Source organism: Choloepus didactylus, chromosome 23, assembly GCF_015220235.1.
Source record: "Choloepus didactylus isolate mChoDid1 chromosome 23, mChoDid1.pri, whole genome shotgun sequence".
Classification (NCBI taxonomy): domain Eukaryota; kingdom Metazoa; phylum Chordata; class Mammalia; order Pilosa; family Megalonychidae; genus Choloepus; species Choloepus didactylus.
The window spans coordinates 19536023-19550968 of record NC_051329.1 but is presented as its reverse complement, the minus strand read 5'-3'; the positions used below and the strand labels follow the sequence as shown (position 1 = coordinate 19550968).

The 14946-nt window shown below is 36.7% G+C and overlaps 1 protein-coding gene and 1 pseudogene across 2 annotated transcripts in view; both read left to right on the top strand.

Annotated features, from left to right (window-relative positions):
* The window catches only part of SPPL3 (signal peptide peptidase like 3), a 209185-nt gene that overhangs the window by 180151 nt on the left and 14088 nt on the right, over positions 1–14946 (top strand). For both annotated transcript variants that reach the window (XM_037816662.1, XM_037816661.1), the window contains exons 4-5: positions 14038–14157; positions 14868–14946. In XM_037816662.1, coding sequence (XP_037672590.1) covers positions 14038–14157; positions 14868–14946 — 199 coding nt within the window. The remainder of the gene's footprint in view (positions 1–14037; positions 14158–14867) is intronic.
* Positions 8331–9209, top strand: LOC119519168 (annotated as a pseudogene).

Here is a 14946-nt window from a genome sequence, read left to right as displayed (position 1 = left end):
CCTATTCTGACAGGTTAGGATGGAATGTAGTCTATTTCCATAAAATCAGGAAAAACTTAATGAAAGAAATGGCCATTGCAGAAAGGCCAGCACTTAATTATGGAGTATGAAATCTTTCCAGATTGAAAGTATAGCATGGAAAGTGGGATGTATTTATCCAGAATCAAAGAAATAAGAACAACCAGAAAGATGGACAGAGAAACATGAAAGATTGTGTAGATGCTAATAAGATTAACAATGTAGAAGAATTGGGAAGGTTCTAAGAAAAGGAAGGCATGAATTCAATGTTAAGACTTTGGCAAGATTGTTTTGAACTAATGATTTAAGGAGAAAGTGTCTAGAAAGCAGTGTTTAAACAGTTGCAGTTGCCCACTCCCAAAATTATAATCAAAGAATTTTGTGAAAAAGACATGAGAGAAGGAAAGTTTAAGTGTAGACCAAGATCATTGGCAGGGATTGGAGAGCATGGAATTGGAAATAGATTTGAATATCAGAAAAAGGAGTAAAGGGTTACTCTATGATTATGTGCTTTGGATAGGTCAGAAATGATTAAATTTTCCTTGATCATAAGAGAAGTTAGAAGAATGGAAGAGGCATGAAGTAATGACTTGAAAGGGAATTATATGGGTCATGGGACACACACCAAAAAACCAAAACTTACAAAATGGAGATTGCTTTGTAAATGAGTGTTTCTCTTTGCTAAAGGTTTCAATGCAGAGTTCTCTAGAGCATTTGGCCAAAAGGCCAAGGAATTATTACTTCAAATTATAGAATACCCCACCATCTCAACAACTCCAGCCACATGGAAATAAGGGGAAGGGTGAAACACACCTCCTAGGAAGTATGGAAAAGAGGAAAATTAAAATTAAAACCATAATGAAATAGTACTACACATTTACCAGAATAGCTCAAGTTAAAAAATGTGACACCACTAAGCATTGGTAAGGATCTAGAACAAGAACCTTCTTGCACTGCTTGGAGAGAGTGTAAATTGGTAGAATTACTTTGGAAAACAACTTGGCATTATCTACTAAAGGTGAAGATATAAAAATCCTAGGACCCAGCAGTGTTACTCCTAATTACATGCCCAAGAAATGCAGGCAACATGTACACCAAAATTCTTGCTGTGCTTGCATCACTGATAATAACCAAAAACTTGTACACAGCCCAAATGTTAACCATATAATGGATAAATGAATTTTAATAAATTCCTAAAGTAAAATACTATACAGCAGTGAAAACAAATAGACTGTACAGCTACATATAAAAGTATGGGTGATTCTGACAAATATTCTGAGGAAAAGAAGCCAGACACACAAAAAAACACAACGCATAATTCAATGTATATAAAATTCAGAAAAAGGCAAAACTAAACACTACTATGTAAGGATGCAATGCTTGGGTAGAAAACATAAAAAGTAAAGCAAAGAAGAAAGTGTACCATAAAAGTCAGGATAGTAGTTCCGTTGAGGTTAGAGAGAGTAGTTATTAACAGGGGCACAAGGGAGGTTTCTGTGGTTGGCAAGGTTCTGTTTCTTGACCCCCAGGTATTATCTTTGTGATGATTCACTGAGCTCTGCATTTTTGTTTCATGTACTTTTTGGTATGTGTATGTTTCACAATAAGCAGGGTTAGAAAGAAAGTGGGGGGTGGGGGGGAGTTCCCTTCCAGGTCCTCTCTGACTTCCCCTAACCTTGTTCCAGCTCCTGTTTCATCCCTACCTCTGCCCCAAAAAGACTATATGGATATTTTTTTTTTACTTAGCACAGCAGTCCATTTAACTAGTAGATTAAAACACACACACACACACACCACAATCCCCATTATCTGATGTCCTGATGTTGTTTAATAGGCTCCCTATATAATTTGAGTATGAAAATTGAAGGAGCTATGTAGTTGAAATTCTCTTCATTAGTAGAGACATACATCTTTTTTTAAATTCAGTTTTATTGAGATATATTCACATACTATACAGTAATCCACAGTATACAATCATTTGTTCGCAGTACCATCATATAGTTGTGCATTCATCACCACGATCAATTTTTTAAGATTTTCCTTACTCAAAAAAAAAAAAAAAAATTAAAAAACACTTAAAGCATTCCATCCCACCCTATTTTTCATTAAATTATTGTCCCCTTTTTTCTAGTCTATACACTGGATAAACAGAGTGTGGTCCAAAGGCTTCCACGGTGTAAGCTACATAGTTATACAGTTGTCTTCAAGAATCAAGGCTACTGGGTTGCAGTTCGATAGTTTCAGGTATTTTCTTCTAGCCATTCCAATACACTAAAAACTAAAAAGGAATATCTGTATAGCACATAAGAATGCCCTCCAGAGTGACCTCTCAACTCCATTTGAAATCTCGCAGCCACTGAAATAGCTAATTATTTATTTTGTGTCATTTCACTTCCCCCTTTTGGTCAAGAATATTTTCTCAATCCCATGGTCCCAGGTCCAGGCTCATCCCGGGAGTCATGGCCTTTGTTGCCAGGGAGATTTACACCCCTGGGAGTCAAGAGATGTACATCTTAATCTCCCCACCTAGACTGTAAATTCCATGGGTTGGAAATGACTTTTTTTTTTAAATCCCTCATGTTGCCTACTACTTAATAGTTCAGTACATATTTAGTCACAGGTATGTTTCTCTCATGGAAATGTAGTCAGCAGTTTTCTTAACAATCATCAATTATTGTTTAATTCTTTTCCATAACCAGACATATATTTAGCCTGAACCTTGTTCACTGAATGCTGAAAATAATGTCGTTATACGTAACTTTTAATTCTATCATTATGCCTTTTTATGTTGATTTTGACTTTAAAGAAAATGCACTGCATTTAAGTCCTCCCCATTTTGGCTGCTCTTGTTTTGTTGCTCTGTTTTGTTTAAGTCACTAGAGTTTGGTTAAAACTTCTAATTTGTTAGACCTTTGCCCTTCAGGGCCATTATCTTTCCACACCTTTAAGAAATGTCATGTTGAAATCATTACACTATTTTAGCTAGCATATTGTAAGCAACTAAAATAGCCTTACTTGCCCTGTGACACTGCTGTTTGATAAACTCTCTTATGCATCCATTTATAAAAATAATGGAAGCAGTGTCTCTTATACCTTCTGGTTTAAAATTTGTGCTTTCGGAGAAAGAATTCTGGTTCTCCCTGTTCAAGATGGCAGAATGAGACACTTCAGGGATCTGTTTCCCCAAGAAGCTTTGAACAACCAGTAAGAATTGGCAGAAACATCTTTCTCAGAGCTCCAGAAAACAGAGGACTGTAATAACAGGGTGAGTGCCAACTCAAGGGAAAGGCTACTTTTATTAAAAGCAGTAAGATCTGATGGCACACTGGCTGGCCCCTCCCCAACGCAGCACAGAGCTGTCTGCACTCCCATGTGGATACCTGGTCCAGTTCCAGAGGGAGCACAGTAACCCTTGTGCACATACTGGGAGCAGGTATGTCTGGCCCAGTCTGTCTGATGGGGGGGGCCTGAGGGACTTGCCATCCCATAACTTGCCGTGTGTAGAGGGTAGGTCACGGAACACTCCTACAAAACACTGTGGTTACAAAACATACAGATTAATAGAGAACAGTGGCTCAGGAAAAGATTAAAGCATTTGAAACCATCATGAGAACCAGACCTAGGACATACCAAAGACCTAAGAAAAATTGCCCTAAATATGATCAAAGGGCTTAAAGAAACCTTGAAAGAACTAAAGGAAATCAGGATAACTATAGGTGAACACAAAGAGTATCAGTAGAGAGATGGAAATTATGAAAAGGAAAAGCACAGAGAACTGAGGAGTATAGTAATGGAAATTTAAAATTCCCAAGAGGGATTCAGCAGCAGAAGGAACAATCAGAGAACTTGAAGGTAAGACCAGTGAAATCAAATCTGAGGAGCAGGGAGGAAAAAGAGTGAAGAAACTGAACAGAATCTGAGGAATGTGTGGGACACCATCAAGCATACCAATATATGCATTATGGGAGTTCCAGAAGAAGAAAGAAAGAAGCAGAGAGACTATTCAAAGAAATAATGGATGAAAATTTCCCACATTTAACAAAAGATATGAATATACACATCCAAGATGCTGAACGAATTCCAAACAGGACAAACCCAAATTAGACCCACACTGCAACATTACATACAGTAGTACTAGCATTTATATTTACTATCAAATGCCAAAGATAGCATTCTGAAAGCCGCAAGAGAGAAGCAACATGTCATGTACCAAGGAACCTCAATAAGATTAAATGCCATTTCTCATTAGAAACCATGGAGACAAGAAGGTAGTAGGATGGACGATGTATCTAAAGTACTGAAAGCAAAAAATTGCCAAGAATTCTATATCCGACAAAACTGTCTTTCAAGAATGAGGGAGTAGTTACAGCATTCCCAGATAAACAAAAGCTGAGGGAGTTGGTCACCACTAGACTATCCCTACAAGAGATGTTAGAGTTCTCCAGGTTGAAAGAAAAGGACAGTAGAAATAAGAGCAAAGCAGCACAAAGAATTAAAGATCTATGGTGAGGATAGGGACATGGGTAAATATAAATTCCAGTACTATTGTATTTTGGGTTTGTAACTCCACTTTTTACTTCCTACAGGGTCTAAAAGGCAGGCAAATGCATAATATAATGATAATTCAGTGGTTTGGGACTCATAATGTATAAACATGTAATTTGTGAAAAGAACTACATTAAAGTGGGGGGACAGAGGAATTTAGGAACATTGTAATGGTTGAGCTCGTGTCAAGTTGGTTAGCTTATAGTCCAGTTGTTTGATCAAACAAGCACTGGCCTGATTGTTACTATGAAGTTATTTCCTGGATTTAAATCAGCAGTAAGTTGATTGCATCTGTGGCTGATTTCATCTACAGTCAACTAAGGAGATTGCCATCAACAGTGAGAGAAATCTCATCCAGTCATTTGAAGACCTTCAAAGGAGAACTGATGATTTTGCAGTCAGAAGGAAGAATTTCCATTTCTAATTCAGCCAGCCTGCTTCTCCTGAGGAATTCGTCGAAAACCTTCATTGGAGTTCCCAGCTTACAGCCTGCCCTAAGGAATTCAGACTTGCCCATCCCAACAGTAGCGTGAGCCAATTCCTATTATAAATCTCATAATATATGCATTATATGTATAATATCCTGCCGTTTTGTTTCCCTGGAGAACCCTAACACATAGTTTGCATATACTGTTGAAGTTAAGTTGTTATCAAAGCAAATGAGATTCTTATAGATGTAAAATGTTAAATTTAAGTCCCATAGTAACCACAAAGAGAAAAGTTGCCAACCAAGAATTCTTTAACCAGCAAAACTCTCCTTCAACTTTGAGGGAGAGCTTAAAATCCTCTCAAACAAACAAATGCTGAGAGAATTTGCTAACAAGAGACGTGTCCTACAAGAGATACTAAAGGGAGCCTTACCAGCAGAGAAAAAAAGAAAGGAGAGAGAGGTATGGAGAAGGGTTCAGAACTAAAGAGTTTTAGTAAGGGTACATTAAAGAAAAACAGAGAGGGGAAAAAATATATCTGACAAATAAAAACCAAAGGATAGGATGGCTGATTCAAGAACTGCTTCACAGTAATAACGTTGAATGTGAATGGTTTAAACTCCCCAGTTAAAAGATAAAGATTGGAAGAATGGATTTAAAAATATGAACCATCAAAATGTTGCTTACAAGAGACCCATCTTAGACCCAGAGACACAAAGAAATTGAAAGTGAAAGGATGGAAAAAAATATTCCATGCAAGCCACAGTCAAAAGAAAGCAGGAGTAGCAATATTAATCTCAGATAAAATAGATTATAAATGCAAGGATGTTATAAGGGACAAAGAAGGTCACTATATTCTAATTAAAGGGGCAGTTCAACAAGAAGAAATAACAATCATAAATGTCTTTGCACCCAAGCAGGGTGCCCCAAAGTACATGAGACAAACATTGGCAAAACTGAAGGAAGCAATAGATGTTTCCACAATAATTGTGGGAGACTTCAGCACATCACTCTCTCCTATAGATAGATCAGCCAGACAGAGGACCAATAAGGAAATTGAAAACCTAAACAGTCTGAGAAGTGGATTTGAATTAACAGACATACATAGAACATTATATCCCAAATCACCAGGATACACATTCTTCTCTAGTGCTCACAGAATTTTTTCCAGAATAGATCGTATGCTGGGCCATAAAACAAGCCTCATTAAATTTTAAAAGATTGAAATTATTCAAAGCACATTCTCTGATCACGATGGAATACAATTAATAGTAACCATCAGAGATTTAGAACATTCGCAAATATCTGGAGATTAAACAACACACTCCTAAACGATCAGTGGGTTAAAGAGGAAATAGCAAGAGAAATTGCTAAATATATAGAGACGAATGAAAACAAGAGCACAACATACCCAAACTTATGGAATGCAGCAAAGGCAGTATTGAGGGGGGAAATTTATAGCTCTAAATGCATACTTTAAAAAGGAAGAAAGACCTAAAAGTAAAGAACTAATGGAACAGCTAAGAAAGCTAGAAAATGGACAACAAACTAATCCTAATCCAAAGAAATAACAAGGATTAAAGCAGAAATAAATGATACAGAGAACAAAAAAAAATTGAATAAATAAAACCAAAAGTTGGTTCTTTGAGAAGATCAACAAGATTGACAAGCCCTTAGATAGACTGACAAAATCAAAAAGACAGAAGACCCAAATAAACAAAATAATAAATGAAGGGGGTACATTACTGCAGATCCCAAAGAAATTTTAAAAATTATAAGAGGATACTATGAACAGCTGTATACCAACAAACTAGATAATGTAGAGGAAATGGACAATTTCTTGGAAACACATGAACAACCTAGACTGACTAGAGAAGAAATAGAAGACATCAACAAACTACAATCACAAGCAAAGAGATCCAATCAGTCATCAAAAAGCTTCCCACAAATAAATGCCCAGGGACAGATGACTTCTCAGGGGAATTCTACCAAACTTTCCAAAAAGAGCTGACACCAATCTTACTTAAACTCTTTTGAAACATTGAAGAAAATGGAACACTACCTAACTCATTTTATGAAGCTAACATCACTTTAATACCAAAATCAGGTAAAGATGCTACAAGAGAGGAAAAACTACAGGCCAATCTCCCTAATGAATATAGATGCAAAAATTCTCAACAAAATACTTGCTAATCGAATCCAAAGGCACATTTAAAAAATCATACACCATGACCAAGTGGGGTTCATTCCAGGCGTGAGAAAATCAATCAGCATAAAACAATCAATCAATGTAATACAACACATTAACAATCAAAAGGGAAAAATCAAATGATCATCTCAATAGGTGCTGAAAAAGCATCTAACAAAATTCAGCATCCTTTTTTGATAAAAACACTTCAAAAGGTAGGAATTGAAGGAAACTTCCTCAATATGATAAAGGGCCTATATGAAAAACCAACAGCCAGCATAGTACTCAATGACGAGAGACCAGAAGCCTTCCCTCCTAAGTTCAGGAATGAGACAAGGATGCCAGCTGTCACTGCTGTTATTCAACATTTTGCTAGAAGTGCTAGCTAGAGCAATGCGGCAAGACAGAAATAAAGCGCATCCAAATTGGAAAGAAAGAAGTAAAACTGCCATTATTTGCAGATGATATGATCTTATATCTGGAAAACCCTGAGAAATCAATGACACAGCTACTTGAGCTAATAAACAAATTAAGCAAAATAGCAGGATACAAGATTAATGCACATAAGTCAGTAATGTTCTCATACACTAGAAATGACCTAACTGAAGAGACACTCAAGAAAAAGATTCCATTCTCAATAACAACTAAAAACATCCAGTACCTAGGAATAATCTTAACCAAGGATGTAAAAGACCTATACAGAGAAAACTACCTAACTTTACTGAAAGAATTAGGACCTAAAAAGATGGAAAAATATTCCATGTTCATGGATAGGAAGGCTTAAATGTCATTAAGATGTCAAATCTACCCAAAGTCATCTACAGATTCAATGCAATACCTATCAAAATTCTAACAACCTACTTTGCAGACTTGGGAAATCTAGTTATCAAATTTATTTGGAAGGGAAAGGTGCCTTCAATTGCTAAAAACATTCTAAAAGAGAAAAACGAAGCAAAAGGACTTACACTCCCTGACTTTGAAGCTTATTGTAAAGCCACAGTAGTCAGAACAGCATGGTACTGGCACAGAGATAGATAGACATTTGATCAATGGAATCGAATTGAGAATTCGGAGATAGACCCCCGGATCTACAGTCGACTGATCTTTGATAAGACCCCCCAAACCACTGAACTGGGACATAACAGTCTATTGAACAAATGGGGCTGGGAGAGCTGGATATCCATATCCAAAAGAATGAAAGGGGACCCCTACCTCACATCCTACACAAAAATTAACTCAAAATGGATTAAAGAGAGCGTGTGCACGAGGAGTAACTGCAACGTCGGAAAGATGGCAGGGGAAGAGCCAAGAAAAAAGATTCCTTTGGTTCCAGAAAATCTCCTGAAAAAGAGGAAGGCTTATCAGGCCCTCAGATCCACTCAGGCAAAGCAGGCACTTTTGGAAAAGAAGCAGAGGAGAGGGAAACAGCTCAGGTTTAAGCGACTGGGATCATTTTTAATTGATTCTCAGCAGCAGCAACATGACAGGATACTCCTCAAACGACTAGAAGTGAAACCTCATGGCTTGGAAATGCCAGATGAACATTCCTTGGCCTTTGTAATACGCATCCAAAGGATCAAAGGGATAGGTTTACTGGTGCGGAGGACCATTGAAAGACTTCGCTTGAGAAAGATTTTCAGTGGTGTATTTGTGAAAATGACCCCCACAACCCTAAAAATGCTGTGTACAGTGGAACCTTATGTGATCTGGGGATTTCCAACTCTGAAGTCTGTCAGGGAACTCATCCTGAAACACGGACAAGCCAAGGTCAAAAATAAGATAATCCCGTTGACAGACAACACAGTAATTGAGGAGCACCTGGAGAGATTTGGTGTCATTTGCTTGGAAGATCTCATTCATGAAGTTGCCTTCCCAGGAAGTATTTTGACAGGATCTCCCAATTCCTGTGTCCATTCTACCTCTAAGTGGACTGTCATGCTACCAAGAATAAAGTGGGCTTTTTCAAGGAAATGGGCTCACCTGGTTATTGGGGCAAAAGCATCAATCAACTCATCCGACATCTGAACTAGACCCAGGTGAGGCTGTGCTGAAAAACACCTTTGGGTCTGGTTTCTGATGGAGCCAGACCTTGCCGCTTCAAAGTTCTTTTTGCATTTAGCAGTATTTGAAAGTAATCTTGGTACTGGGAGAAGAGACAGAAGACAGGTATTTACAAGTCTGATAGATGGAGAGGAGCTTGGACCAGTGAATTCCTGATTAGGAATTTGGGGCTATGTGCATTGTTACAGGCTGGAAAATGCCCAGTGATGAAATAAGCTCTGTATTTTGGTGGTCATTTAGCTGGAAATGGGGAAGGAGTGATACTAAAAACTAAATTTGAAAAGGAAAAAAAAATGGATTAAAGACCTCAATATAAGAGACAATACCATAAAACTCCTAGAAGATAATATAGGGAAATATCTTCAAGATCTTGTATTAGGAGGCCACTTCTTAGACCTTACACCCAAAGCACAAGCAACAAAAGAAAAAATAGACAAATGGGAACTCCTCAAACTTAAAAGCTTCTGTACCTCAAAGGAATTTGTCAAAAAGGTGAAGAGGCAGCCAACTCAGTGGGAAGAAATATTTGGAAGCCATATATCTAACAAAAGACTGATATGTTACATATATAAGAAGTCCTACAAATCAACGACAGTAGTACAAACAGCCCAATTATAAAATGAGCAAAAGATAATGAAAAGACATTTCTCTGAAGCAAAAATACAAGTGGCCAAAAAACACATGAAAAAATGTTCATCTTCACTAGCCATTAGGGAGATGCAAATTAAGACCAATGAGATATCATTTCACACCAGTTAGATTGGCTGCCGTTAAACAAACAGGTAACTACAAATGCTGGAGAGGATTGGAGAAATTGGAACTCTTATTCATGGTTGGTGGGACTGTATAATGGTATAGCCGCTCTGGAAGACAGTCTGGCAGTTCCTTAGAAAACTAGATATGGACCTGCCCTTCGATCCAGCAATTTCGCTTCTTGGTATATACCCAGAAGATCTGAAAGGAGTGACACTAACAGATATTTGCACACTGATGTTCATAGCAGCATTACAATTTCCAGCAGATGGAAACAATCCAAATGTCCTTCACCAGATGAGTGGATAAACAAAATGTGGTATATACACGCGATGGAATACTATGCAGCAGTAAGAAGGAACAAGGTCATGAAACATATGACAACATGTATGAACCCTGAAGACATAATGCTGAGCAAAATAAGCCAGGCACAAAAAGAGAGATATTGTTTGTTACCACTGAAGTGAACACTGTGAAAAATGTAAAATAAATGGTTTATATTGTAGAATGTAGGGGACCTATCGATAGACAGCAAATAGTGAAGGGGGAACAATAATCTAATAAGAACAGATAACTTATGGAGGGTAAACTTAATGTTATGGGAATGCTCAGGAACAACTATGGTTTGTTAAATTCTGGGGGGTATGGTAGGAACAAGTTCGCAGAAATGTAGTTTCTTTATGTCATTTGTTTTTCTTACTTGTTTGTTGGATTATAGTTTATTTTCTTGGGGTAGGGTAGGAACATGTTGGAAGCAATATGGTTATTTTAGGTTATTTGTTTTTCTTACTCCTTTGTTCAGTTATGGTTTGTTAATTTTCTTGGGGTTTGGCAGGAACATGTTGGAAGCAATGTAGTTATTTCAGATTGTTTTTTCTTATTCCTTTGTTTTGGTTTTGGTTGAAATGTGTTTTTTGTTTGTTTCTTAATTTTTTTATAAAGTTATAAAAATAAAGGCCATTGCACACACACAAAAAAGCAACATCATTGGAACATGGAAAAATTGGAATATAGACTATAAACTTTTTATCAGTGTTAAATTTCTTGAACTTGTTAACTGCAGTTACGGTGGTTACATAAATGAATATTCTTGTACTAAGGAAATATACATGGCAGTGTTAAGTGTTCAAGGAGCATGATGTATTCAGCCTCCATTCAAGTGTTCAGAAAATGGATGGATGGATGGATAGACAGACAGACAGATAGAATAATATGGCAAATGTGGCAAAATGTTCAGATTGGTGGATCTAGGTATGATGGGTAGGGGTATGTTGGAGCTACCTCTGTGGGAAGCTGCCTTGTAAATTTGAAAGTATTTCAAAATAAAAAGTTAAAATTCTATGCATTCTAACATTTTAGAACGGTTCTTGATATTCAATTTTGCATTTTAATTGCAGACTGAACATCTAGAATTTAGACTTATAAATAAGTACTTCCTATATACCTCATTTACTCAACAATTTGTTCTAACCAGCCATTTAAATCTTCTGTTCGTATTTGAAACCAATATCATTTACCTTAGACCATATCATGTTTCGTTTTACAGAAGGAGAGGGGTGTGTGTGTGTCTTTTAAGATTTATGGATTCTTTTTAAAGATTTGTCTTATGCTACTACAAACTGTCATTTATGTAGAAAACGATTATTTTCTGTTGTGAAAGGCATCTGGTTTCTGTGGTTTTCTCTAGTTCTTCCTTGAAGTATTAAAGAGCACTTAAATTCAAAAACTATTTAGGTGAAATTAGGGTAGAGATTCTGTCGAGTTTTGTCTTATAAATGTCCATAAAGCCCTTTAAGGCAATCCCCGTCTCCCCGCTATGATCCATGGGTCAAAATGAATGGGTTTGAGACTGCAGCTCATGGCAGACCTCGTCTCCAGATTTCTTCTTGTCATGACACTTAAATCAACTTTTTGTAAATTGAATTGCTGTATTCCTAAGTGAATTATTTGACTCATCTACCTGTCCACTAAGAAGCAATTTTGTTTAATACAAATGTTTTATCTCACCAACCCAATTTAATAACGATAAGTAATAATAAATTTAAATTACTTAAGAGCAATTTTTAAATGTTAGTTGATGATTGCAACCCTTTGTGCTTAGTTATGTTCATCCTGGTTATGTAATATTTTATTTGTAACCTTTAATATAATGAAGAGTGTTTTACTTCTATTTCTTCGTTATATATCTTGTGACATCTCTTTGGTTCTTCTCATATACTTTTTTTTTATGATACTTCAACAGGGTTTATTTGGAAGTGGGTAGCATACAAGACAAAATTAATAGCTTTTTCTCTTCCAGTGGTTATCAGATTTTTCTGTGTTTTCCTTCTCTACCAAATACTCTATTAGTGGTTTTCAACCTTGGATGCAAACTAAAATTTTGTCAGGAGTTTTTAACTGGTCTGATCCCCGTGGGATCAGAGATTTCAGTTTAATTGGTCTGGTGTGACAGTTTTTTAAAGCTCTCCAGGTGATTCTAATGAACAGTCAAGACTGGAGACCCACTATGCTAAATCATATTCTGTCCCAATATGCAAGAATCAAAAGTATAGCAGTTTATTGAACACAACCAAATTTTTGGCAAGTCTTTGTAAACTGTTCTAGCAATTTTATCTTTATATTCTCTTATATTAACAGTATAGGAACATATTGTCTGAACCTCTTAGTATTTACAAATTAATATCCTGTGACTGGTCCATGCAGTTGTGTGAAGGAAATTCACCCCTGCCACTGGGAAGGGTCACATCCAAGCTTAAGTTTTAAATGCAAGATTCGGATTGGCCCATCTCACTTCTCTCCTCCACTGTGATGACCACATTACCAAGCTAATTCTGTACTTGGGTTACAAAATGAAAAGACGTGTAGATCTGGAATTATTTCATGTAAGTGCAGGTAATCCATATCTTTTACATAAAACCAGCAAGAAATATATGTTTGTAGTGCTAAGCCATTGAGATACCTCGGTTAATTGTTATTGATCAAAGTATGATATATACAGTCCATTAATATGGCCTTTTAAATTGCTAGCTTTTAAAATGTTGCATCATCCTTGCAATTTCTAAATAAAATGTAATTAGTTGGTCATAAAAAAAAGTAAGCAGTTTTACAATGTAGAAAAATTTAATACATAGTATATAAACATTATTTACATCAGAAATCACTAGGACAGTGGCATTTTTCACAAATATAAATTAATTATTGTTTAGTCAACAGGTTTTAAAAGTCCACAATTTTACAATAAAGAAAAAACATCTATCCCCAAACAAGTAGGGGAGTAGATGGACTAAAGCAGCCTAGACCCTTGGCTTGGCTCTGCCCACCTGACCCAGCAGCCCTCAGCTGAGCTGGGAGACCACTGGTACTGGGCACTCGGCCACCGCTTCTGCTGACAAGTGGGTTTTGGTCTGGAGGATTGCAGTGTCATAGTGTGCATTCATAGCTGAATCATGTTTGTACCACCCATCCTGATACAAGAGATTCTGTTCTCCCTCATTTATCTCCTATTCTGCTATCTTAAAATGTTCCCATAAAATAATTTTTCTGATTTGCTGCTTTCAGCTGTCCTGTTCTCTTCTCTGTCCTACCCAAAGTCAATCCTCAATTATTAGCAATAAAGGGAAAGAGTAAATATGAGTACATTAAATTACAAGATGAGAAATTATTTTACTCAGTAGGCTTAATCTACCTCTTTTACCAAACCTTTACACAGGACTACAAGTTAGTCATATTGACTAATGGGAATTTTTACCATCTCTTAATGTTCCTGATTATTTTTTTTGTACCGTATCATCCAGATGGTAAGCACCAGGAGGTACAAATTCAATTCAACAAGTATTTCCTGAATGTCAACTATAATGAAGGTAGTGTGAGGAAAGCAGCTTCTAATCTCATAGGGAAGGAGAGAATCAGAGGGCCTGAATATAGAACGGGTACACTAATCCTTAGCACCACCTGCAGTTTAATGAGTTAATATATGTGATGTGCACAGGCACAGTGTCTGTTACATAATTAAGTGGTTAATATGTCCCTGCTTCTCTCTTTCAGGTATCCAGACTATTGACTCTACCCAGGCCCTGTTCCTTCCAATTGGAGCATCTGTCTCTCTTCTAGTAATGTTCTTCTTCTTTGACTCAGTTCAAGTAGTTTTTACAATATGTACAGCAGGTAAATGAGGATTTTTGTCTTTTTTTTCACCTTTTTAAAATCATCATTCAAAAATTTAGATTTTTACAACATAACATGCAAGTTTTTCTTGATAAGTCTGGCTTTTTTCCCCCCACCTTTGAGCCATTTGGGAAAAGGAAATCTTTGATATACATGTCTGTTCAGACCTACCAACACAACCTGAAAGAAAGGCCAGGGATTTGAAAACGTGTGACTTTTATGATGCCTGTGCTGTATTGCTTTGGCTGTAGCTCCTTTTCTGGTAGGTTACCAGGAGGTCCAGTTTGACAAAGTGGTTGTTGGCAACACCTATAATTCCTGTAAATAATGGAATGATAGTTAATCAGCATCAGCTGTCTGATCTGTTTTCAAGCTAAGTGGTGATGGAAATGTATAACGTCTTAACGAGATGCTACAAGTCTTGTTTGGGGATTATCCCCCTGCCCTCCATTCCCTTATCTTTTCTTGTGGAGATAGGAGAGAATGAGAAAACCTACCCATGTGTCCCCCTACTTCAAATCGGGTACTCTGTTTTCCTAGAGGTTATCTGCAATCATAAGAAAAATATTTTTCTTCCCTAGTTAATTAATTATATCCACTTGTCAAGAAAAGTATGCTAGGAAATGATTTTCTATATATTATGCCATTTTTCTTATAATTAGTAGAAAATAAACCAAAAAAAAAATTAACCTTACATTTTCTTTCTCTAGTTCTTGCAACAATAGCATTTGCTTTTCTTCTCCTCCCGATGTGCCAGTATTTAACAAGACCCTGTTCACCTCAGAACAA